Consider the following 27,141-nt stretch of genomic DNA (forward strand, 5'->3'; position numbering starts at 1 on the left):
TATTTTACTTGAAAGCATTGATTTGAAATTCATGAATCAATGAGGGATCTGAGAGCAAAAGTGCTGTCTTTCCCTCATTACTAATACTTTCTGCCAAGGTTTATCAGAGAAATATATCCAATTAATTCTGAGAATAAAGCTGCCGGGACAGACGCTGGCCTCATCATGACTCATATACAAACCAACCATACGTTTTTTTTAAATCATACATTTTCAAGCTCATTTTAGGCAATTGGTTTCTCAACACTAAATCGCCAATGAATTTTCATACATCAACAAAACTGACTAAGCAGGTCTGCATTTAGAACAGTTTTTTTTTATTTTTGTACAAAAAATGCAGTTGCATAATTGAAGTATAACTAGCTTAACAAGGATTTATTTGTTTTATTTACAATGTATTTGTGTCTCTAACAACAAAATATACAGAGCACAAATTTCCATTGGGAAAGAAACTCATTTGCGATATCATTTGTGACTGTCGTCACCCATCAGGCCGCAGAAGATCATACTTTGCTTCTTTTGGACTGGCTTTCATTCACAGAACCGCTCCGTTTGTTTCTATGGTGAGGGAATGTAGGCATCAGCTCGGGTTCACATGCTGCAGAGTGAAACATGGAGAAAACATCTCAACAAAATCTGCTCAATATGGGGAAATGTTGACTAAGAAACTCAATTAGCCTGTACTTACGCAAGGGCTTTTCCTTGAAGTAGGAACTTTCTAAACAATCTTTAGCCGTGGCTCTATAACAAAAACAGTGCAATATTAAATAGCATGACGATTGTGTTTTTTGGGTCACAGGGACCATAAACATCTATTGCTTGTCAATTACATTCAACAGCACACTAAAATAGTTTTCCCACTATTTCTCTCTATATAGAGTATATATATCTGATGTGTGTGTTTATTATACCTGCGCTGTGGGTTGTACATGAACAGCAGGTTGAGCAGTCTCAAACCAGCTTCTGACAACCAGGTGAACTTGTTCTTTAAGTTGTTGTAGGGCTGCTTCCTCAGACTGTACTGCCCAACCAGCGGTAGACGCGAGAATCCCTAAAATTCACAAGAAAATCCATATTTAAGCATTTCGCTTGTAGTATCAATCAGTTTTAGGTATCGTTCACATCTAAAAGGCACAATATGTAGTTTTCGCCGCTAGAGATCACCTATTCAATACAAATGTGAGCGCAACACACGACAGGCTTTTATTATGCCGCAGACGACTGTTTCCGCTTCTTCCACTCATGTGTATGTGGAGTAACGCAGCCCTGTTTTATCATATTAGATACATTTGAGTGTGTTAACAATGATGTTATAATGCTACTCTGTGCGTTTGCTCTGCAGCTACTATGAGACACTTGTTCACACTGCAGTGAGCTAGATCGATATAGGCATGATAAAACATGGTACTCGAGAAAACAAGGTTTAAACAATAATACTGTGTTGAGCGATATAACAATGATTCGTTTTCTGTCGATTAAAGGGTTAGTTCACCCAAAAATGAAAATTCTGTCATTAATTACTTACCCTCATGTCGTTCGACACCCGTCAGACCTCCGTTCATCTTCAGAACACAAATGAAGATATTTTAGTTGAAATCTGATGGCTCTGAAAGGCCTCCATTGGCACAATAGCACGGTTCACTCTCAAGACCCATAAAAGGTACTAAGGACGTCGTTACAAAGTCCATCTCACTACAGTGGTTCTACAATAACTTTATGAATCGACGAGAATAGTTTTTGTGCGCAAAAAAACCCTAAATAACGACTTATATAGTGATGACGATTTCAAAACACGGCATCATGAAGCTTCGAAGCGTTATGAATCAGTGAGTCGAATCAGTAGTTTGGATCGCCAAAGTCACGCGATTTCAGCAGTTTGGCGGTTTGACATGCGATCCGAATCATGATTCGACTCGCTGATTCATAACGCTTCGAAGCTTCATGATGCCGTGTTTTGAAATCGTCATCACTATATAAGTCGTTATTTAGGGATCTCTTACGAGAGGTTCTCTCGTATTGCGTAAGTTCCTTACGCTACGGGAAAGTATTCTTTCTTCGAGATTTCTGAAAAACCCAAAATTATCCTTAATTTTGTAACATTGTCAACGCAGTGCGGCAGCCTGGCAGACCATAGCAGGCTATTCCAGCGTGCTATTGGCTGCTCTGCTGGCAACTGCAGCAGCCTATCGGTGAGCCCGCGTGACGTGGCGACCAATGAGGGCGCTTCGCGCCCACCTGGCTTCATTTGCCTACAGGTGGGGCGTGGCCACGTGTATATAAGCAGGGCTCACGGGCTGCATATTCGATTTTCTTTTCTTCAGCGAAGCCCTTCGCATCGCTGGATCTGGAACCCGCCGCCGTTGAACGTGCAGACGAGCAAGCAGAGGACAGCGCCTGAAGAAGCCGGCAGCATCGCGCCACCTTCAGCCATCCGTGCCTGCTCTGCTATCCGGCAGCATTATATCCTTTTATTGCTCAGTGTTGTCGCCGCTGCGTCACACTTTCACAAAAAGAGCCGAGCGTTTTTCTAAAAATGTCTCGTTCCACCTGCGGCTCGTGTCACGCGCAGCTCAGTTCCGGGGACCGCCATGTGATCTGCGCTCTCTGCCTGGGCCGTGATCACGCCGCCGCCGCACTTCTCGCCGGCGGATGCCCGGAGTGCGAAGAACTAACGATGTCGACCCTGCGGGCTCGACTCGATCAGTTCGAAGATGACATCCCTCCAGTCTCTGCTAAGCCGCGCAGGAAAAAGCGCCGCTCGCAGCGGACTCCGGAGTTGGCCGAGAGAAGCTCGCCGGAACCCTTCCCGCCCGCTTCACTCTCGCCTTCCCCGCCCCCACCCCAGGCCGCCATTTCTGTTGCCGCCTCTGGGGATGAGGCGGATGCGGCCGCGGAACGCGCCGACAGCTGCTCCATCATGGCTTCCGACAGCGAGGAATGGTCTTCCGCGACCTCTTCAGTCCGAGCCTCCGGACGCTCTCGAGCGGGTGAGGACGCCGAACTATTGCGCCTTCTCACCCGGGCTGTCGAGCAGCTAGGCCTCGAATGGGCCCCGCCTAAGGTGGCAGCGCCGAATCGGCTCGACGGATGCTTCCTGAACAGTCGCCGCCGTGCGCCCACCGCCAGGACTGCACCCTTTCTGCCAGAGCTTCACGAGGAGCTCGCGAAGTCCTGGAACGCGCCATTCTCCGCGAGGGTCTCGTCTCAGGCTTCTTCGACGCTCTCACAAGTTGACGGCGCGGCTGAGAAAGGCTACAACGCTATCCCTCCGGTGGAAGAGGCGGTCGCAGCGCACCTTTGCCCGCCTTCTGGTTGGCGCTCAAAGGCTGCCCTCCCGTCTAAGGCCTGCAGAGTGACGTCATCGCTGATCGGCCGCGCTTTCGCTGCCTCCGGTCAAGCTGCGTCTGCTCTGCACTCTATGGCCGTGCTGCAAATCCTCCAAGCCAATCTCCTCCGTGATCTGGACGAGAGGAGCTGTGACGCTGAGCTGATCACGGATTTGCGAAGCGCGACGGATCTCTCCCTCCGCGCTACCAAGACCGCAGCACAGGCCCTCGGACGCTCTATGGCCTCCCTCACGGTAGCTGAGCGCCACCTCTGGCTCACGCTCGCGGACATGCGAGAAACAGAGCGCGCGGCCTTCTTAAACGCCCCGCTCTCTCCATCTGGGCTCTTCGGACCAGCGGTCAAGGGGATCGTCGACCGTTTCTCCGAAGTACAGAAGACGACGCAGGCCATGAACCTCTTCCTGCCTCGACGCCCAGGCGCCAGCGGTAGCTCCGTTGCTCGCCGTCCTCGCGACCAGCCAGCACCGAGCTCCGCGCAGCGCCCAGCGCGGCCCCCTTCGTCTCAGCGAAGACCGAGCGGCCGCCCCAGATCGCGCTCTTCCAGCCACGGTAAGCCGCCTCCCCCTCGGGGCCCCCGGCCTAGGATCGTGCTGAAGTCCGAGCCTCCAAAGCCCTCCTAGCCAGAGGCAAGAAACGACGGTTAAGTCCCGCTGCGGCCGGACCACCGTCAAAACTCTTTTTCCTGTCAGCCCCCACCACTGTGGCTGCTGCAGAGGAATTTCACGCAGCCAACGAGCCGGTGAACGAGAAATCACAAAAGTTGCATTATTTCTGGTTGCACGGCTCACGCCGTATGTGTTTCAAATGCAGTAAATGTGCCCACTTTTCTGTGTTCACCCCTGCACATAAGCACTATAAACCCCGTGTCCCCCACTCACATAAAGCGGCCTCCGGCCGCTCGAGTGCTAGAGTTAGGTCACGTGTCCGCTTGTCTGCGTCCACGCCTAGCCACCACACGCGCTGTCACACAGCCACTCTTAACCGGTCATGTTCCACGCGTAAGAGTTGTGCCCGCTCAAACGCGCTCACACATTTTCGCGAACATTATGCCCCAGGCGCTACGCGCCGCGCCACACACCATTTGTTTTCCGCCCAAGGTGGCCGAAGCGATGAGTGTAGGGCCACACACAAGACATTCCCCGCTCAAAGCGGTAGAGACACAGTGTGTAAGGCGGCCAGCCACCGAAAGCGAGCGGCTGGCCCACAGCACAGAGAGCGCGCGCACCGCGCCCGCCCCTCTTATACGGGCCGTCAAACCCGCGAAACGCGGCGTTTCGAGCCCAGAGGCCGTTCTGTCCCGTTTGGCACACGCGAAAGCGTGGGAAGCCATTCCAGGTGTATCAGAATGGGTGCTGAGAACAGTGAAGCACGGCTACACTCTGCAGTTCGCTCGCCGCCCTCCGCGCTTCTGTGCGCGTATAGAGACGAGAGTGAGCGAAGAAGTAGCACATCTACTTCGAGCGGAGATAGCCACGCTGCTGTGCAAAGGGGCTATAGAACCGGTTCCCCATTCTATGAGCGAGTCAGGCTTTTACAGCCGATATTTTCTCGTGCCAAAAAGGGACGGGTCGCTCAGACCGATTCTGGATCTGAGGCGTCTGAACAAAGCTCTTTTGAGGAGATCGTTCAAGATGCTTACGACCAAGCAGATCCTCGCGCATATTCGCCCGAGAGACTGGCTAATTTCCCTAGATTTGAAAGACGCATATTTTCAAATCAAGATAATGCCGCGTCACAGGCCATTCTTACGATTCGCCTTCGACGGCCAGGCTTATCAATACACCGTCCTTCCGTTCGGCCTGTCACTAGCACCCCGTACATTTACGAAGTGCATGGACGCGGCCCTCGCTCCCCTGAGAAACCGGGGGATGCGAATATTGAACTACTTGGACGACTGGCTCATCCTGGCGCAGTCAGAGGCCGAGCTCCTCGCCCACAGGGCAATGCTGCTCAGCCATTTGGACAGCCTGGGGCTCACGGTCAACTGGACCAAGAGCTCACTAGTGCCCACGCAATCAACCTCATTTCTGGGTTTGAATCTGGACACTGTGGCTATGTCTGCCCGCCTGTCACCACAACGCACACGCCAAGTTCGGCGCATGGCTGCGTACTTCCGGCCGGGCAAAATCGCACCTCTCAAGCTTTTTCAGAGGATGCTGGGACGTATGGCCTCAGCTGCAGCTGTGCTCCAGCTGGGCTTAATGCGCATGCGCCCGCTGCAACGCTGGTTAAACGCCCGAGTGCCTCACAGAGCCTGGGCTGCCGGAGGTTTCAGGATCAGAGTGACTCAGGGCTGTGTTGCAGCCCTAGAGCCCTGGTTAGTAGCCGACTGGTACCAGCGGGGAGTGACAATGGGAGCCATCTCACACCGCAAAGTCATCTCGACGGACGCCTCCACCTCGGGTTGGGGCGCCGTTTTCGAGGGCAGACCGGCCTCGGGCCTCTGGTCGAGCGGAGAAAAACTCCTACACATAAACTGTTTGGAGATGATAGCAGTAGAGAACGCGCTCAAGCAGTTTCTCCCGTTTATACGGGGACACCATGTGTTGGTCCGGTCGGACAATACCACGGTGGTGTCCTACGTGAACCGGCAGGGCGGTGTCAGGTCCAGGTGTCTGGGCAATCTGACAGAACGCCTGCTCGTGTGGGCACACAGCTCGCTGCGCTCGCTGAGAGCGGCGCACGTTCCGGGCCACCTCAACATGGGCCCGGACAAGCTGTCCAGGGGCCTCATTCTCCCAGGAGAATGGTCCCTGCACCCCCAGACGGTCCAGCTGGTATGGCGCCTATTCGGCAGAGCGGAGCTCGACCTCTTTGCAACAAAAGAGAACGCCCGCTGCTCGACGTTCTTGTCCAAAAGCGAGGATGCGCTGTCCCAACTTTGGCCCAGCCTCCCGCTGTATGCTTTCCCGCCGATTTCCCTATTGACCCAGGTTATAGCGAAAATCAGGGAAACGCGCCGCCCGGTGCTCCTTATAGCGCCGCGCTGGGAGAACCAGATTTGGTACCCAGAGCTGGTGAAGCTGTCGCACTCACCCCCCTGGCCAGTTCCGCTGAGAGCAGACCTCCTCTCTCAAGCAGGAGGGTCAGTTTGGCATCCCCATCCAGAGCGATGGTCTCTGCATGTATGGGTGACCAACGGATACCCGTTGACCTGCCCGAAGGGGTTATGAACACGATCTCACACTCTAGAGCCCCCTCGACGAGGCGGTTATATAGTTCTAAGTGGTCGGTGTTCACTGAGTGGTGTGCTTGCAAGGGATTGGAACCACAGCAATGTGGGGTCCAGCGGGTGCTCTCCTTCCTCCAGGAGCTCTTGGAACTGGGCAGGTCCCCTTCCACGCTCAAAGTGTATGTAGCGGCTATAGCAGCGTTCGCCCAGACGACGCTAGGCAGCACGCTAGGAAGGAACGAGCTCATCATCAGTTTCCTCAGAGGAGCTAGACGGATGAATCCCCCGCGGCTCCCATCGGTTCCTATTTGGGATCTGGCCTTGGTCCTAGAGGCCATGAAGGCTCATCCCTTTGAACCGCTCGAGACTGTGGAACCAAGGTTCCTTTCGCTAAAAACCGCGTTCCTGATAGCTCTGGCTTCAGTGAAACGCGTGGGGGATCTACACGCGCTCTCAGTGAGCCCGACGTGTATGGAGTTCGGTCCTAATGACTCTAAGGTCATTCTCAGACCGAGGCATGGTTATGTCCCCAAAGCGATCGGCACTCCTTTCAGGGCGCAGATTATCTCCCTCTCGGCTCTGCCAGCATCCGACGAGGGGGACGGTGGCAATATCCTCTGCCCTGTCAGGGCATTGAGGGTTTATGTCACACGCTCCGCCGCCTTCAGGCGTTCTGAGCAGCTATTTGTTTCGTTTGGAGGGCGCGCTAAAGGTCTCACCTCCTCGAAACAGACCCTGTCCAGGTGGATAGTGGACGCGATTGCAACTGCATACGCTTCCAAACACCTGCAGTGCCCGCTAGGTGTCAGAGCACACTCCACCAGAGGCATGGCCTCTTCGTGGGCTTGGGCCAGAGGGATTTCCATCCACGATATTTGCGTGGCGGCAGGCTGGGCCTCCCCGTCTACGTTCGTGAGATTTTACAATCTGGAAGTTCCTGCCTTACAGGCGAAAGTGTTATCAGTTCAATAAGGCTGTTGGTTCTGCCCGGTGATTCTGCGCAGACATAGCTCACATACTGGTAGTAAGTTCGGTACAAGGCTTATGTAAATTTGAAGGAGACCGGCGGTACCGTTCCCTCATTTACGAAAAGAGCTATTGTGAGTTTGAAGGTGACCGGCGGTGCCGTTACCTCACTCATATGACAAGATATTGTGAATTTGAAGGCGACCGGCCTTGCCGTTCCCTCATTCATGAGACAAGGTGTGGTGAATTTGAAGGCGACCGGCAGGTGCCGTTCCCTCATTCATAAGGCAGGGTGTTGTAACCACCCGTTGTAACCACCCGTCAGTTCAAACGAAGTGTCCGTATATGTGGTGGCCCGTTTCCTTTACCGGCCACCCTGCCCGAGCAGTGTTATGGTCCCCGGTTCCCTGGGATACATATGCTGTATGCGAGGCGCGCACGGCGTTGACAATATGTTCCCGTAGCGTAAGGAACTTACGCAATACGAGAGAACCTCTCGTAAGAGAACGATACTCGGTTACTTAACGTAACCTCGGTTCTCTCTAGAAGAGGGAACGAGTATTGCGTTCCTTGCCGTGCGCCCCGCGGGCTTTTACGCTTCAGAACTACGAAAACCGAATATGCAGCCCGTGAGCCCTGCTTATATATACGTGGCCACGCCCCACCTGTAGGCAAATGAAGCCAGGTGGGCGCGAAGCGCCCTCATTGGTCGCCACGTCACGCGGGCTCACCGATAGGCTGCTGCAGTTGCCAGCAGAGCAGCCAATAGCACGCTGGAATAGCCTGCTATGGTCTGCCAGGCTGCCGCACTGCGTTGACAATGTTACAAAATTAAGGATAATTTTGGGTTTTTCAGAAATCTCGAAGAAAGAATACTTTCCCGTAGCGTAAGGAACTTACGCAATACTCGTTCCCTCTTCTAGAGAGAACCGAGGTTACGTTAAGTAACCGAGTATCGTTTTTTTGCGCACAAAAACTATTCTCGCCGATTCATAAAGTTATTGTAGAACCACTGTAGTGAGATGGACTTTGTAACGACGTCTTTAGTACCTTTTAAGGGTCTTGAGAGTGAACCGTGCATTGTGCCAATGGAGGACTTTCAGAGCCATCAGATTTCAACTAAAATATCTTCATTTGTGTTCTGAAGATGAACGGAGGTCTGACGGGTGTCGAACGACATGAGGGTAAGTAATTAATGACAGAATTTTCATTTTTGGGTGAACTAACCCTTTAATGTATCCAAACAGTTTCTCGCCTGTCTAATAAAACACAATTATTAAAAGCGTCTTTGGTGTTTCCATGGTTTCTACAAAATAAAACGTAAATCGCAGATTTGATGTCATTGATAGGTCGGTGTCCTGGTTACGATTGCTTATTTCTCTGGACTTAAACCATCCCAAATGTTTACAAGAATGTTTAAGTACACAAGTCAACAAAATGTATAACATTGTTATAGTTGTTTTTGGACATTTAAATCCAAAAATCTTACACATTGCACATTTAACTCAGAGAAAACACACTTCCTCCATTTATGGATCTCATTTTGAAGCTAAAGCTCCATACCGGCCATATGCTCTCGTTGGGTGTTCCCAACAGCTGGACGATCAAATCCACCTGCTGGATCTCTGAAGCTCCAGGCAGAAGAGGTTTATGGGCAAGAAGCTCAGCAAAGATGCAGCCAACAGCCCTGCAACAAGAGAACATAGAGGTTCATGAAGCACTGACAAGGTTCAGCTCTGGTTTGTGGGAGTCCAAGATCACACAACATAGTGCTGGGCAAGACTAAAAGAGCTCTTGCTACAGACGTGTTTGTGATATGAATGTCACATTTGTAAGGATGTGAAAACTTGCATAACTCCATATTGTCTGGTGAAGACAATAACTCACTGAGAGGACAGTTTATTTCGCAGCTGACGTCAACTGAGAATGGCTTCATTTGCATGCATTTACCTTGTACCAAACTTCCCCCAAACTCCTGATCACCTTTCCTAGGAGATTACTAAATCCAATAGATTTTGGGTATATTTCAATGTCAATTCTCACTATACAATATTATATGTGTTTGGTATCGTTTGAAATGTCTCAGTGCGAATGGTACAAAAATCTCATAAACACGGAAATATACAAGAAGTTAATAAGAGTCTTTAGAGCTTAGACCTATTTTACTTATGATGGTGGGTGTGGCTATTGGAGCCATTTGGTTTCCTTTCAATCAAGCCAAACGGGAATTCGACTCAATTTAAATTCCCTTTGTTTTCATGTATTTCCATCTGAAACAGTTTGAGGTCTGGTCTGAGTTATTTAAAGCGATGTAGTAATGAGATCAGGGCGCATACTGTAATGGAGTTGGCCCGTAACGTGGAGTGTCTCGACACTGCGTTGCGTAATATTCAGTCAGGTATCGATATCTTATTCCTTGCTACAGGCTATTTGATGTTATGTACGAATTATCTTTGAATTGATTATGGAATTGGCATTATACATCTACCTGACTGTTAATAAAATTGTTTTTATCCTTTCTGAATTAATCTGTAATTATTAACTATCTCCAATACGGAACGGTATAATTGCAACAAAGGGTTAAAACAGAACGATTAAATGTATGATTAACTATCAAACATAAATGAGCAAACAACCAGTTGGCATTCTCTTCTAAATGCAACAATTATGATAAATGGAGTCAGATAAAGAATATTATAATCAAATCCATGTTTCCAGCTGAAACACTGAACACGCGTGCCGCTACCGATCCTTGGAGCGAATTCATGCGGTCTTACACATTGAACTGATGGATAACAACAGAGCAAGACAGAAGATCAACAACCTAGACTTTAAAGTGACAGATTATGATTATTTGTAGCGCAACCTCTGATAACTTTCCACAAAAAGTGGAAACTTTTCTCTGTCACTCTCCACAAAAGTGATGACGTTAAATTTTTTTGATGGAAAGGGTATTTTTGCTGTCAAGAGTCTCAAGGCTGCAACATACTCTGCGAGAACAGAGAAAAAAGTTCTCGCTCCCAGGGCTGCGTCATTTTGTTCTCGGAGCCCTGGTTTGGGAGTTCTCGACACATCGTCTGAGCAGAACTTTTTTCTTGAGGGTGTCCGAGAACTATTGTGTGATTGGTCAGCATTTTAAAGAGAGCGGGGTTAATGCGGAGAAACGGAGATGTTCGGCACCTGCTTTTCTCGTGAAGTATGGAATGTCCTGGCCAGAACGAACTTTGTTCTTGTTCTTGCCACCTCGAGAAAACTAACAAATTTCTTTGTTCTTGCAGAGTATGTTCCAAGCTTCACACACACACACACACGCCCTGCTTACAATTGGTGATCCGATCACAAGTGACCAGACAAATCACTGTTTACGTCTGGAAGTAACGTGCGACTCAAATGCGTCTTCTGTGACTTCCTCTAATCAGATTTTGAGGGAACGGTCTCTGATTGCATACGTCACAGTGTGTTGATAAAGCATAAAGAATAAAGAAATATTTGAATCATAGTAGAAACATCAGAATTCTCAGTTGTTGTAGCACACTGAAGTTTACATTGAATCATATAGCAGAATCAAAGCGACTTAGAAATGAGAGCAACAGAAGAAATCAAATCAAAAATAGGACAACAATAGGCAAGTGCTGTGAGAAGTCACGCAGTTCATAGCAAGGTTTGTTTGTCTATAGTTCACCCAAAAATGAAAATTCTTTCATCATTTACTCATACCCTCATGTTGTTCTAAACCTGTATGAGATTTTTTTGAAGAATTTTGGTAGTCATTGAGTTGAGACATTGACTTCTATAGTAGAAAAAAATCTTTTGTGTTCAACAGAAGAAAGAAACTCATACAGGTTTGGAACTTTTTTGAGGATGAGTTAATAATGACAGAATTCTAATTTTTGGGTGACCTCTCCCCTTAACGGGTCAAGTGTTGACGAAGAAGTTTCTTGAAAGTGGCTAAAGACTCCGCAGCTCGGGTTGAGTTCGGCAGGTCATTCCACCATCAGGGAACAGTCAAGATAAAGGTCAGTGAAAGTGATTTTGTGTCTCTTTGGGACGGCACCACAAGGCACCGTTCACTTGCAGGAGAACGCAAGCTTCTGGAGGGCACATCGGTCTGAAGTAATGGGTTGAGGTTTAGGGTGCAGAGCCATTGGTTGTTCTGCAGGCAAACATCAGTGCCTTGAATTTGATGCGAGCGGCTAACCTAGCTATTATTACTCATTTCTGTGAGGTCTTAAATATACACTATATTGTCAAAAGTATTGGGACACCCCTCCAAATCATTGAATTCAGGTGTTCCAATTACATCCATGGCCAGAGGTGTATAAAATCAAGCACCTAGGCATTCAGATGCTTCTACAAACATTTGTGAAAGAATGGGTCGCTCTCAGGAGCTCAGTGAATTCAAGCGTGATACTGTGATAGGTTGCCACCTGTGCAATAAGTCCATTCGTGAAATTTCCTCACTACTAAATATTAAATATTACTAAATATTCCTCAGTCAACCGAGCAGCTGCATCCAAGCCTTACATCACCAAGTGCAATGCAAAGCACTGGACTCTAGAGCAGTGGAGACGTGTTCTCTAGAGTGACCAATCACGCTTCTCTGTCTGGCAATCCGATGGACGAGTCTGGGTTTGGCGGTTACCAGAGAACGGTACTTGCCTGACTGCATTGTGCCAAGTGAAAAGTTTGGTGGAGGGGGGATTATGGTGTGGGGCTGTTTTTGAGGGGTTGGACATGGCCCCTTAGTTCCAGTGAAAGTAACTCTTAACGCTTCAGCATACCAAGACATTTTGAACAATTTCATGCTCCCAACTTTGTGGGAACAGTTTGGGGATGGCCCCTTCCTGTTCAAACATGACTGTGCACCAGTGCACAAAGCAAGGTCCATAAAGACACATCCGTGCAAGTTTGGTGTGAAGAAACTTGACTGGCCTACACAGAGTCCTGACCTCAACCCGATAGAACACCTTTGGGATGAATTAGAGCAGAGACTGCGAGCCAAGCCAAAAATTCCCATAAACACACTCCTAAACCTTGTTGAAAGCCTTCCCAGAAGAGTTGAAGCTGCAAAGGGTGGAACAACTCCATATAAAATCCTACGGATTAAGAATGGGATGTCATTAAAGTTCATGTGCATGTTTATTTTAGCCCTTTTAGTGCAGTGATTGACTGACAAGTGAGTAGGCAGCAGGTGGCCACATGTTTCCGACACCTACACAGACATCACCCCCTGCAAAACAGCCTACAAGTCACCACACAAAAGAGATTTCACTCACCTTGGTGCAAAAAAGATGCCATCTGATGATATACATTTAATTTGCTTCATTACAGTGATATTGTGATATAAGTATTATAATTGTAGGATAATGACAATAATAGAGATGCACTTATAATAATAGCAATAAGAGTAAAAACAGTAGGTGACTTAAATGTAAAGAATATTTTAAATCACACCTTTTTTCATTTTTTACATCAACATTTTTTCTTATCCCCATTTTTGTTGACTTATTTGTTCCTATTTTGTACTCAGAGACCAATGGTATAAATTCCACTGACGGTTGTCTATCTGAAAAGTCTCTCTGTCCCTTCTGCGTCTTGACTGATATCTGAAAAGGTAATCTGATTACACAAGACTTTGTTCTAGCACTGTTCGTCCAGTTCTCACCACATGTCCAGGGCAGTCGTCTGGGTTTTGGTCCCTAGGAGGAGCTCTGGTGCTCGATACCTGTGAGGAAAACATTGTCAGTCATGGAAAGAGGGATTTGACGGATTAGCAGGATGATAGAGAGACTAATCGGCATGAAGTTTATCTGCTTACCACAGAGTGACTACTCGAGGAGTCATGGGCTGTAAAGGGATACCATAAACACGCGCCAGACCAAAGTCAGCTGTGGAAAAACCCCCAGACACCCATCACTGACAGAACACACAAGTCCACATACAGTAGCTCACTGAGCTCTTATACAGAATATGTGGGTGAAATCTCAGAAAACCTGCCAAGAACATATCTAGGTCATAGTTCACCCCAAAATCAAGAAGATTATACTATACATAAAGATAATCAAGCATACTTGCGAGAGCATTTTCTCAATATCCATGCCAATTAAATCACATTTCCCCCTCAAATTCTCATTATTCTCATACTTTCGTAATAATCAGCTGTTTTATTTTAGGAAAAGGACAGTTTATTTATATCCACTCACCTATCTTAACACAGCCCTTGTCTGTCATCAGTAGATTAGACACCTTCAAATCCCTTTAATAAAAATCACCAGCATCAACAAGAAATAATGAAATTCAACATTAAACTTCCACATTATTCACACTGGATAATTAGTATATACAGAACAGAAAGAAGTCTCTTCTGCTCACCAAGACTGCATTTATTGAATAACAAAATAGAGTCAACAGTAATACTGCTAAATATTATTACAAATGATTTGAATATATTTTAAAATGTAATTTATTCCGGTGATCAAAGCTGAATTTTCAGCATCATTACTCCAGTCTTCAGTGTCACATGATCCTTCAGAAATCATTCTAATGTGAGGATTTGATGATCAAGAAACATTTATGATTATTATCAATGTTAAAAACAGTTGTGCTGCTTCATATTTTTGTGGAAATGGACATTTTTGTAGAATTCTTTCATGAAAAGAAAGTTAAATGAACAGCATTTATTTGCATTTATTAACGGGTTAGTTCACCCAAAATTGTCGTCATTAATTCCTCACCCTCATGTGGTTCCAAACCCGTAAGACCTTTGTTCATCTCCAGAACACAAATGAAGATATTTTTGATGAAATCCGAGAGCTCTCTGACCCCTCCATAAACAGATATTTAATTAACACTTTCAAGGCCCAGAAAGGCAGTAACCACATCATTAAAATAGTCCATGTGACTCCAGTGGTTCGACTTTAATGTTATGAAGCGACGAGAATACTTTTTGTGCGCAAAAACAAACAAAACTAATGACTTTACTCAACAATCTCTTCTTGTCTGTCTTATTAATTAATGACAGGATTTTCATTTTTGGGTGAACTAACCCTTTAACTAGAAATCTTTTGTAACATTATAAATGTCTTTACCGTCACTTTTGATCAGTTTAATGCATCCTTGATGAATACACAATTGTTTGAATGTATCATTGTGAAGAAGAAGAAGAGTTTCTTGATCATCAAATCATCATATATGAATGATTTCTGAAGGATCATGTGACGCTTAAGACTGGAGTAATGATGCTGAAAATTCAGCTTTGAAATCACATTAATAAATTACACTTTCAAATTTATTCAAATAGAGAATAATTATTACAAAAATATAAAATATATTATTTAAATTGTGATAATATTTCACAATATTACTGATTTGACTGTATTTTTCCTTCAAGGATTATTAATCCTTGGTGAGCAGAAGAGACTTCTTTCAAAAAGTCTTTCACTAAGCGTTCACTGTGCAGTTGAAGAAATAGACCTGAAATGTCTTACTGAACAGATCAAGCTTTAATTAATATTAGCACGCTCTGACCTGTGAAGAATGAAGTTGTGATGTAAATACGCCAGTCCTTTAAGCAGCTGAAGAACTATACACTTCACCTGTGAGAAGAAAAGAAAAGTTCAATACTGCATTTGCAAAGTTTGATAGCATTTCCAATGATAACTGTACCAAACATCGTGTTAGGTGTCCTCGACATTGAATTATTGATGCATTACAGGAAAATGGTTTGACCTATCACAAATTCCAGAAGTTTTAACTAGAAGATGGTCACAATTTGGTGGAGATCTGAAAAAAGCTGTAGGGGCCTCATTTATAAAACACACATACGATCCAATTTGATCCTAAATTCCATTGCTTCCATCCTCCATCAAAAGAGAGGAATAAAACAGGATTTTAAAACGGATGTAAAAATGTTCTTATGCGTGTGCCAGCCAAACAAACTTTTTGCGCTTATAAATATAAGTTAGGGATGCATTTAAGAACTTTTTTGTGTTTCATAAATCGTTAGTAGGAACATTTCGGAAACTGTCGAACATCCAAATATAGGATCATATTAAATGAGGCCAAAGGTTTTTCAAAGAAATCACTTTAATCTGCATGACCCAAGGAATCTAAAGCGAGTACTCAGGACAATAGGCCATATTTATCAAAAGTTAGGTACTTTCAGAGCATGGTGCTGATGATGAGCAATATAATCCAATAAAGAACATAAGAATATTCACAAATTAAATTAATAGTGAAAAAGGCGCCATTTGAGTGGTTATAGTGTTTTCCTGACAACTACTGACAGTTTGGAAGAATAAGCCCAAATTTAAAGCTACAATCCCCAGTTCCGGTGCACATATAAATGTCAATGCACAATCTTCACAAGGGAAAATGTTTATTGACTATTTATTACATTTTTTATTTAGGATAATATATTTTTTACCCTTAATTTCCATGATCTAAAAAAAGTGAAAGTGTGTAGGTCTACTTGCATTATTATGCTGTTATATTAGGATTATATATTCAGTGGCATAAAATAGTCTTAAAATGACAATTATATCATTTATCGTTATTATTTCTGGGACGATATATCGTGAAACAAAAAGTAGTTATCGTGACAGGCCTACTTGCACCATGGCGGATTCGGTATTTACATGACGGAATTTGCGTGCGGAAAGACTGAATGCTTCTCCAGAGAGGAATCCTTTTATTTTTAATATTTAAAAATGTTTGTGTGCTGCTGCGCACCCGTGTGTGTGTAATAAGCAGAATGTACGCATGTTGTGCACCCTCTATAGGTGCATATTACTAATGCGACCTTTAAATAACACAAAAAATATATATATATTACAACCCCAAATCAGAAAAAGTTGGGACAGTATGGAAAACGCAAAAAAAAAAAAAGAAGTGATTTCTAAATTTACTTTGACTTGTATTTCATTGCAGACAATATGAACACAAAATATTTCATGTTTTGTCTGGTCACCTTCATGTCATTTGTAAATATGCATCCTTTCCTGTCATTCAGACCTGCAACACATTACAAAAAAAGTTGGGACAGTAAAGCATTTACCACTTTGTAATGTTGCCATTCCTTTTCACAACATTTAAAAGACGTTTAGGGACTGAAGACACCAAGTGATGAAGTGTTTCAGGTGTAATTTTGTCCCATTCTTCCTGCAAACAAGTCTTAAGGTGGGCAACAGTACGGGGTCTTCGTTGTCGCATTTTGCGCTTCAAAATGCGCCACACATTTTCTATTGGAGAAGTCGGGACTGCAGGCAGGCCAGTCAAGTACCCATACCCTCTTCCTCCGCAGCCAGGACTTTGTAATGTGTGCAGAATGTGGTTTTGCATTGTCTTGTTGAAATATGCATGGACGTCCCTGGAAAAGTTGTTTTCTTGAAGACAGCATATTATGCTCCAAAATCTCTATGTACTTTTCAGCATTAATGGTGCCTTCACAGAAGTGCAAGTTACCGTTGCCAAGGGCACTGACACAACCCCAGACCATGACAGACCCTGGCTTTTGGACTTGTTGCTGGTAACAGTCTGGATGATCCTTTTCTTCTTTGGTCCGGAGCACACGGCGTCCATTAATCCCAAAAAATACCTGAAATACTGATTCATCTGACCACAGTACACGTTTCCACTGTGTGATGGTCCATCCCAGATGCCTCCGAGCCCAGAGAAGTCGACGGCGCTTCTGGACACTGTTAACATAGGGCTTCCTTTTGGCACAGTACAGTTTTAACTGGCATTTGTGGATGTAACTACGTATTGTGGTACTTGACAAAGGTTTGCCAAAGGAGTCCTGAGCCCATGTGGTGATATCGCTTATAGATGAATGACGATTCTTGATGCAGTGCCGCCTGAGGGATCGGAGATCACGGTTGTTCAGCTTAGGCTTGCGCCCTTGTCCTTTACGCACTGAAATTCCTCCAGATTCCTTGAATCTTTTAATTATGTTATGCACTGTTGAATGTGAAATATCCAAATCTCTTCCTAGCTATCTTTGAGGAACATTGTTTTTAAACATTTCAATAATTTTCTCACGTATTTGTTGGCAAACTGGCGATCCTCGGCCCATCTTTGCTCCTAAAGGATTAGACCTTTCTTGGATGCTGCTTTTGTACCAAATCATAATTACAATCACCTGTTGACATCACCTGTTTCAAATCACATCATTATTTAACCATTTTACCTCATTACTAGCCCTAAATTGCTCCTGTCCCAACTTTTTTTGAAATGTGTTGCAGGTCTGAATGACAGGAAAGGATGCATATTTACAAATGACATGAAGGTGACCAGACAAAACATGAAATATTTTGTGTTCATATTGTCTGCAATGAAATACAAGTCAAAGTAAATTTAGAAATCACTTCTTTTTTTTTGCGCTTTTCATACCGTCCCAACTTTTTCTGATTTGGGGTTGTACTTTAGACCAGGTTTTTGTTGGTCAATGGCGCAGTGACAGTCGCCGCACAAAGGCCATGGGCGCGATGATTACTGTGTTGGGCTGAAACTAACAAAAAACACTTTTGCATGCCTGGCGTCGCATTGCACCGGGTGTATGATAGGGCACTATGATTGGATCATTATTGCAGTGATTATTATGTTTCTAGCCTGTTATACATTTGGCAACCGTTCATGACCAAAGATTGACCAAAAATTGATACACCTCTTGATGGAAATAACATCAAAACCTTTATTTCCATCAAGAGGTGCATCAATTTTTGGTCAAGATCTTGTATGGCCAATGGAAGACTCCAGCACTCTGTTAAAGTCTCCTCCAGCACATCCCAAATACTTTCAATGAATTTAAGCTCTGGACTCAGAGGTGTCACTTCATGTGTGAAAATGATTCTTCAAGCTCCCTCCCAACCGTTCTTTTAGTTTGAGCTGATGAGTCTTGACTTTGTCATCCTGGAATATGGCCATGATGTGTCTTCCTACATGGTTGTTTAAGAACATGAAAAGCTACACACTCCATCAATCAGGATTAGAAGAACTGTTGCCAAACATTTAACATGCTAGAAACATAATAATCACTGCAATAATGATCCAATCATTGACTCTTAAGCATTTTTTGTCCGGGCAGTGTATATTGTTACAACCATGCACAGGTCGCAGAGTCAGACTGTTGCTTCTTTCTTAATATCTGTATGTGTTTCATTTGCTTTTAGTAACTTCTACCTTATACGTCTCGTTTTGTCTCCGTCCAGTATTTGCAACTGCCAAGTCAAATTTCTTAGGAGAATTCTTACCATGTCTTTACAAACCGATTCTGATTTGCGACAGAATTTCAGTGAATGAAGATGAGGTCATTCCTCAAACGCACCTGAGCTTCAGAGAAAGGTGACTGCATGTTCTCTAGCAGACTGGCGAGATCTTGCTCACAGTAACTCATCACCAGAAAGAGGCTGATGTTAAAAATAATAAAAGGTATTATGAAATTAATTACACATACATTTCATTCAAGTCTGTGAATGTACAGTATATATTTCCTTTAGTCACCTCTCTAAATGGCTTCCCACCACCACCTCTTTCAGCTCTACAATGTTTGGGTGTCTCAGTCTGATCAGCAAGTTAATTTCCCTCAAACTGCTGATGGGAATCCCTAGACATGGATAAACAAAATAAATACCATACAAGGTTTCCGTTTCAGATGTGAAATGTAGTTCCGGCCTTTCCTTGGGAGTGTTGAAATTGTGAGTGTCATATTGTATATTTTTTTTTATATTGATGTTTTTATAAAAATGTAAATGTGTGAATTAACTGGTGCACGTTGCACTCAATGTGCATCATTTACTCGTGTAATTTCAAACCAGTACTTTTCCCCATGAAACACAAAAGGTGAAATTTAGCTAAATGTTTAAGCTGCTCTTTTTCATACAATAAAAGTGAAGGGACAATGGGGCTGTCAAGCTCCAACAAGGACAAATAAAACACAATAAAAGAAATCCAAATGGCAGGTGTGCTATACTCCAAATAAAAATAGCATTGTGTGTGGACACAAACTTAAAAACCTTGCCTTAAACCCTCCTCCTCACTATCTTTTATGACACACACCAAAAACGTTCAAGCTGGCAGTAATAAAACTGAACGTCAGTAAGAAACCACAACTTGATCATGGATAATTAATGTTTTATAGGCCAATCTCAAACCTCCCATTTATATATTAAAAAAATATTAGAAAAAGTAGTGGCATCACAATTAAAACAAAATTCTCTTGCTGAGAAACAGCATCAGTAAAGAAATGTCAGGTCATGCCTCATCACAAGAATGTCCCATCTTATACTGTAAGATCCTAGCGCCGCCTTTGAAACCATAGACCACAACGTTGATCAACACGCCATTTTATATTGCATTTTTATCGTTTAGTCAGTAGACATAGGTTGAAGCAGCAAACACACTGTGAGATGATCATGCGAAATTTCTGAAAATGATCGCAGGCTATCTATGGTCATCTTTGAACCTCCCTCATTGTTTAGGAGCCACGATTGGTCATCTTGCGTCTGGGACAGCCCAAAATCGTGCAATGTGTACCGGGCATGACACATAAAAGCTCTTACCTAATGAGTACATGATCTGAATCAGGTGTGCTAAATTTAGGAGAAATTAAAAATGTGGAAATGTGGATCCTCATGACCAGGATTAAAAAGGTTTAGATCAGCACAACTCAGTTCCTGGAGAGCCACAGCCCTGTAGAGTTTAGTTCCAAGAACCCTGCTCCAACACACATGGCTGTAGTTTTAGAATAAGCCTGAAGGACTTGATAAGCTGGATCAGGTGTGTTTAATTACGGTTGAAGCTAAACTGCAGGGCTGTGGCCCTCCAGGAACTGAGTTAAATTATTTGAGCTAACAAAGAGATTTCAGACCAAGCGCAATTGAGTGCCACAGGGATCAGTATTAGGTCATCTGCTTTTTTCACTATGTGTGCTTCACCTGGGGGAGACTTTGACTACACAATCACCTGTAAACATAGAATGCTATCATATAATTTGTCGCTTGATAGTTGTATCATTACAACCTCTTTTACAGCTAAGAATTTGGATGTCATGTTTGATAGCAATTTGCTTTCGATAATCACATTCAAGCACTAATTAAAGTGCTCAAAACTTCAAGATTATCGCAATGCTTTATTGGGTTGATGTTCTATCAGATCTAAAAGCTCCAGTTGGTTCAAAATGCAGCTGCTAGAGTGCTTACTACATCCAAGAAATATAAATAATAAATATCACAACATACATCTCAATTTATAATTGGGGGGTTAAAAGACTGAAATACTACTGTTGCTCCTTGATTAACAACAAAAAATGCTTCAACCGCTAATCTTATTCCACAAAATTAATAGTTTTCTATCTATCACAGCAATGATAGATATCACATGCAGTCATCTGTAAAGTTGAAGCTGTGTATTGTGAATAAATTGACTTGAATACATGCGAGAACCATTGAACTTTCTTTGCAGTGTCTGCTTATCCCTACTTAAGACAAAATTACTTTCAGATGGATGCATTTGGTCATCCACTGTCATTGCATGGAAAATAGCAGAAACAGGAATTGTGTCGAATACCGACCCCCGCCAAATTATTACCCCCCCCCCCCCCCTAGTAGTATTGGTAGGTTTAGGATTAATTGTGGGGGAGGGGTTAGGATTAGGCAATCCGGTTGTGACTTCAAGGGGGTAATAATTTTACAGGGGGTCAAAATTCGGCACAACACCAGGATCAGACTACTGTGAGATATAAAGTCAGAATTGCGAGATACATCTACATGAATATGATACATGAATTTATATCACAATACTGAATTTATATCTCACAATTCTGAATTTATATCACAATACTGAATTTATATCTCACAAATCTGAATTTATATCTCGCAATTCTGAGAAAAGAAAAATCTGATTTTACGATTTGTAAACTCACAATTGTGAGATAAAAGTCGCAATTATCTTTTAAAATGTTTTATTTTGTGGCGGATAAACACACTTCCATTTTCCATTACATCTTGTGTTCCATGGGAAAGGAAAGTAATACAGGTTTGAAACGACATGAGAGTGAATAAATTAATGCAAAATATAATTTTTGGGGGGGATGAACTATTTTCACTTTCAAGTATTAAACTGACCGTCTTTCTCTTTATCCATTCGCACTTTCTTCAGCGCAACAATTTCATTTGTCCTTGTATCACGTGCTCTGTCTGTAAAACCACAATCAAAAATAGCTGTTTGATTAATGATGGGTGACACATTACAGATATACTTATGCATTATAATTCCGTTAATATGTGATATATGAGCATAATCAGTCCTGCTGGTGAGACTCACACACAATCCCATATGTTCCCTCTCCAATCCGATTCATCTTCTCGTACTCCTTCACACTCCTGCATTTCCCCAACTACACACATCACGCACACACACGGCAAGAGATGTTTATATAGCCCGTGTTTTATAATACAAATACAGCTTACAAAGATAGCAGGTCTTACCCGTTCTCTGTGCGGTATTACAAACGTCTTGTTTGTTTTTAAAGACTTCAGCTTTAGAGGCTCTAGATCTGTTTCTGCTGTGCTTTCCATCTCCAATCACTCCAAATTCGCCCGGATCAATGATTAATGTAACACATATAACACTTTAATGTTGCATTATGTACGTGTTCCCGTAAACACAGGGCAAATCTAGTACATCTCAAATAACAAGAGGACGGGTAACTCGGAACTCCGTGAAAGCTTACAGTCGCTCATTTAAACGCCCACATGGACAACCGTCCGCGTTCAGTGAGTTTATTATGTTCTCTTCTCGCACAACACAAATGTAAATCTGATTATTGAAAATAGAAATATAAGACGCTGATATGTGAGATCAGGCAGTATGTTAGCACCATAAGATGCTGAATAAAAAAAAGCGACGAAGACAGAATATTTGTATTTGTAATTGATTTATTTGTGATTGAAATTGCTTGTTTGTATATATATATATTATTATCTCATGACATTTTTGTGGTTTAAATGATAACATGGGATGGATGGTAATGTGTTTAAATAAGGTGTATAGAATGGACGGAGGGTAGACACCTTATTTAAACAAATTACCATCCATCCCGTGTGTCCATAATGCGTATAAATAATAAATGTATTTCAAAGTCTTTATGGCATATTATCAATTAAATGTTTATTAAAGATTGACCATTTCCAGTATTCTGGTTTAGATACTATTCAGCAATATAAAACACTCAGACAACATACTTGTTTAGGCTAACTTACATTATACGCCAAGCTTTTTTTTCTTTCTCCTGTTGGATTTGTATTGGATCATTTTATGGAAACTGTAAGGCAGATTTCTAAATCTACCAGTCCTTGAAATGAATGTAGAAGAGATATAAGGAAGCATGGCATTAGCTATCTATCATCAGTTACGCTGATGATGCTCAGCTCTATATTTCTTTGCCCCCGGACTAGACTTACTAATTCACAAAATTAACGGAATGCATAGCTGATATATATACTTAAAAAAATGAATGACTAGTAATTGTACTATTTAATTCTGAAAAACAGAGATTTTAATTATTGGACCAAAAACCTCAGCATGTAGTAACCTAGAATACTGTCTAACACTTGATGGCTGCTCTGTCTTGTCCTCGTCGTCAGTGAGGAACCTGGGTGTGCTCTTTGATACCAATCTCTCATTTGAAAGCCACATTTCTAGCACCTGTAAAATCGCATTCTTCCATCTTAAAAATATATCTAAACTACGACATATGCTCTCAATGCCAAATGCTGAACAGTTAGTTCATGCGTTCATGACCTCAAGGCTAGATTATTGTAATGCTCTGCTGGGTGGTTGCCCTGCTCGCTTAATAAACAATCTCCAGCTGGTCCAAAAGTTCAGCTAGAGTTCTTACTAAAACCAGGAAGAATGACCATATAGAGTGGTGCAGGTATGACATCACTTTGTAGGCCAAAATGCGGAAGCAAGTTAGCATTTTAGCACTTCCGGTTCCAGTATCCCGAAGTGCGAAGTCAATGGGTTTTTTAATGGGATTTTGGTTACATGGCTGAAATAAGGTCTGTGGTGAACAAGCTCTTTCATGTTTTATTCTACGACATAAAATACATCAGTAAACCACTCATGATTTTTTAAAGCTGCTACGTGTCTTGAAAAGGGCGGTTGCTAACAAGTGGCTAAATGGGACTAAAGAGGCAGTCTGCCATCACGCCGAAAAAGTAAGCTCAGTTCATAATTGTGCTTTTATAAAATAGCCTAACTCAAACGTTCTAGGAAATGTTTGAGATAAAAACGGAAAGAGTTTTCAGAAGCTCAGTGATGATGACGTTGAAATCGCGGGACCGTGGTGTCTAGCCTACCTTTAGCTTTTTACTTCTGGTGACTGCATTTAGGCTTCAAAATCAATAAAAGTTGTGTTAATCTGTGATAATTATCTTGATGGACAAAACGTGTAAGGATCATAAACTTTTGTTGATCACAGAGCTTGATTTTTGCGATAATCCAAAAGCCTATCGGAAGTGTGATGCTAACTGCCGGTTGGCCTACAAAATGACGTCATGCCTGCCCCACATTAGCCCGGCTCTATCAACACTGCATTGGCTCCCTATTTAACATTGTATGCATTTTAAAATCTTGCTAATTGCTTACAAAGGACTAAATGGTTTAGCTCCCCAGTACTTGAGCGAGCTCTTAACATATTATACTCCATCACGTCTACTGCGGTCTCAAAACTCTGGCCAGTTGATAATACCAAGAATATCGAAATCAACTGCAGGCGGTCGATCCTTTTCCTATTTAACACCGAAAACTCTGGAACAGTCTTCCTAGCATTGTTCGGCATACACACAACATATTATCAATTTATATTATTCAAATCAGTTAAATGATTATTAGACTGCATAAATTATGTCAGCCAGAACCAGTTGAAAATGGTGTTTTTTAAAACTGAAATGAATTAATCAAAAACGTACTTAAAGGGATAGATCACCCAAAAATTACCCCATGATTTACTCACCCTCAAGCCATCTTAGATATATATGACTTTTTTCTTTCAGACAAATTAAATTGGAGTTATATAAAAAAAATGGCTAATCCAAGCTTTATAATGGCAGCCCAAAATTTGAAGCCCAAAAAAGTGCATCCATCCATTATAAAAGTAATCCACAAGGCTCCGCGGGGTTCATAATGGCAGTCTGAAGCGAAGCAATGCATTTTTGAACAATATCCATATTTAAAGCTTTATAAAGAAAAAATATCTAGCTTCCGCCAGACCGCCTTCCATATTCAACTTACGCAGAAAGTGTAACGCCTCTTGCAGTTCAAATCGCTTATGCTACGTCTGACGTCACATCAGTTACGCTTTTTCCATAAGTTGAACATGGAAGGCGGTCTGGCGGCAGCTACATATTTTTTTCTTTATAAAGTTTTTAATATGGATATTGTTCAAAAATGCATTGCTTTGCTTCAGAAGGCCTTTATTAACCCCCTGGAGCCGTGGAGCACTTTTATAATGGATGGATGCACTTTTTGGGATTCAAATTTTGGGCTCCCATTCACTGCCATTATAAAGCTTGGATTAGCCAGGACATGTTTTGATATAACTCTGATTGTATTCGTCTGAAAGAAGAATGTCATATACACCTAGGATGACTTGAGGGTGAGTAAATCATGGGGTAATTTTCTTTTTTGGCTGAAGTATCCCTTTTAGCTGGACTAGAGCGGCTGTACAGCCAAAACAATCTATGTTGCATTAATTTCCTATTATCACTGTAAAGCTGCGTTGAAACAATCTGTATTGTAAAAAGCGCTGTATAAATGAAGGTGACTTGACTTGACTAGAAGACTATACACTGTTTTGAGTAGCCTACATTACACTACACTACTGGTGACGTCCTGCGATTTGAATGACACTCAGTGGAAGATTCTGCTTTCTAAAACTCATGGCGCCCCTGAAGGAAAGATAACTTTATGTATACAGTCAATAGCTCAGTAACAAGGTAAATGGATTGCATTTATATAGCGCTTTCAACAGACCCATGGTCATCCAAAGCGCTTTACATATTGCCTCACATTCACCCATTCATACACTGATGGCGGTGTCAGCCATGGCGCACCAACATTTACCGATTAACTAATATTTTCATTTCATACCTCATTAAATCAGGCTGTGCCCGTGACAAAGCGACCTCGCCCAACAAACACAGGACTTCCCATGGGCCGTGCCTCTTTATTGGCATCCTCTATTTTCAGACTCACTGGCATATCCAAAAGGTTTTCTCGAGATGGAGCTGTGATGAGGATCATCGGTACAGCAGAATTATTTAACGATGAAGGTGGTGGTGAAGATGATGAAGATGAATCACTGTTGAGCGATTTCTCTACTGTGAGAATAAAAAAAGTAATTGTATCTTTCTTCATTAACATTTTACAAACGAATAGCATTGACAGTGGCATGCACCAAATACTTTGTTACCACACATTAATTAATATATGTGACCCTGTCATAAGTTGCCCGGGTATATTTGTGGCAATAGCCAACCGTAAGAATAGCCTACCGTATATATATATTATTTTTAGTAGTAATATGCAATGAATTCTGAGGACTTTGGACAACTTTAAAAGGTGATTTTCCCAATATTTAGATTTTTTTTGCACCCTCAGATTCTATCCTAACAAACCATACATCAATGGAAAGCTTATTTATTCAGCTTTCATATGACACATAAATATAAATTTAAAATAAAATTGACCCTTATGACTGGTATTGTGGTCCAGGGTCACATATAGGCCTATCACACTGTTGAATGTTTGAATTTTTTCTTGCTTATTACAATGAGTATTTTGACCGAGAATAAATTCACCATAACATACAATGAAAATATGTTACAATATATTTAACATTAAATGATGATAATGTCAATATAAAGGCATACACAGCAATGAAAACTAATAGGCCAGTTTCATTGAGAAGTGTTTTAGTTTGTTGTAACCTACAGGTTTTCTCTCATCACACTGAAGTGCACACTCCTTTAAATTGGATTACAGGGAAATTTACGTCAGAAGAAAAAAAACATTATAGATTAACCTAATTAATCTGAGACAGCAGGACAAACAATATTTCATACAGCTGTTAAAAAAAATGAAGTTAATTCAAATGAATGTCTAAATAGAGATTTTAAATTGTCATTGCCGTTATGTCTCGTTTCTTTGAAACATAAAGCCAATAAAAGAATGGTGATTTTACCTGGAAGAACCTGCTTTCTCGGTGCAGAGCCCATTCCCCATCACGCAACGAAATTAATCTCTCTGTAATAATTCTGCTCAATGTGAATGTTTCTTTCTGTGAGCAGTATCAAAGGACTGACAGCTTTCGCGTCCTGATCCAATGTCAATATCGCACACACGTCTGGAAATTCCGCAATTATCCACAAGTGGTCACATCACCGGCGCGAACTGGTTATTGATTTAAACAGACTTGTGAACCATTTCTCGCCTGCATTCTTCCCTCGAAACGTACGGAATACTATTGGCTACTAAATACACCAGAGTCTGCTGCTCGCTATAGGCTTACTTATTCAACTGCACCACACACACACTGCTACTACAGCGCGAGCAGACTGTCCGACCAGCTTAGCCCGATTCCCGAACAAGTGACTC

At 42.8% G+C, this 27,141-nt stretch overlaps 1 protein-coding gene across 6 annotated transcripts; it reads right to left on the bottom strand.

Moving 5' to 3' along the window:
• Positions 1–297: 297 nt before the first annotated feature.
• On the bottom strand, positions 298–27,141 carry cdk10 (cyclin dependent kinase 10). 6 transcript variants are annotated; one of them, XM_079809358.1, is made up of 15 exons: positions 26,729–27,141; positions 25,636–25,865; positions 21,969–22,111; positions 21,805–21,877; positions 21,606–21,677; positions 18,985–19,087; positions 18,809–18,890; positions 15,013–15,080; positions 13,689–13,741; positions 13,304–13,373; positions 13,151–13,210; positions 9,049–9,172; positions 912–1,051; positions 689–741; positions 298–598 (listed from the first exon to the last, which is right to left on the bottom strand). In XM_079809358.1, the coding sequence occupies exons 3-15, from the start codon at positions 22,056–22,058 to the stop codon at positions 504–506; spliced, it is 1,083 nt and encodes a 360-aa protein (XP_079665484.1). In that variant the 5' UTR covers positions 22,059–22,111; positions 25,636–25,865; positions 26,729–27,141; the 3' UTR covers positions 298–503. The 6 variants fall into 6 exon arrangements, with proteins under 6 accessions (XP_079665484.1, XP_079665483.1, XP_079665485.1 ...); XM_079809357.1 differs by having other exon boundaries at positions 21,969–22,067; positions 26,729–27,136; XM_079809359.1 differs by having other exon boundaries at positions 21,969–22,067; positions 25,741–25,865; positions 26,729–27,080.

The sequence above is a fragment of the Gobio gobio genome (genome assembly GCF_949357685.1).
Source record: "Gobio gobio genome assembly, chromosome: 25".
Lineage (NCBI taxonomy): Eukaryota > Metazoa > Chordata > Actinopteri > Cypriniformes > Gobionidae > Gobio > Gobio gobio.

Excerpts from the sequence above, each read along its gene's own strand:
- cdk10 (XM_079809358.1), bottom strand. The coding sequence starts at position 22,058 with ATGGAAAGCACAGCAGAAACAGATCTAGAGCCTCTAAAGCTGAAGTCT. Across the intron at positions 13,374-13,688 it reads CAAGGGCTGTGTTAAGATAG|CTGACTTTGGTCTGGCGCGT; the intron begins GTGAGTGGATAT and ends GTTTTTCCACAG. Across the intron at positions 599-688 it reads CTTCAAGGAAAAGCCCTTGC|CATGTGAACCCGAGCTGATG; the intron begins GTAAGTACAGGC and ends TTCACTCTGCAG.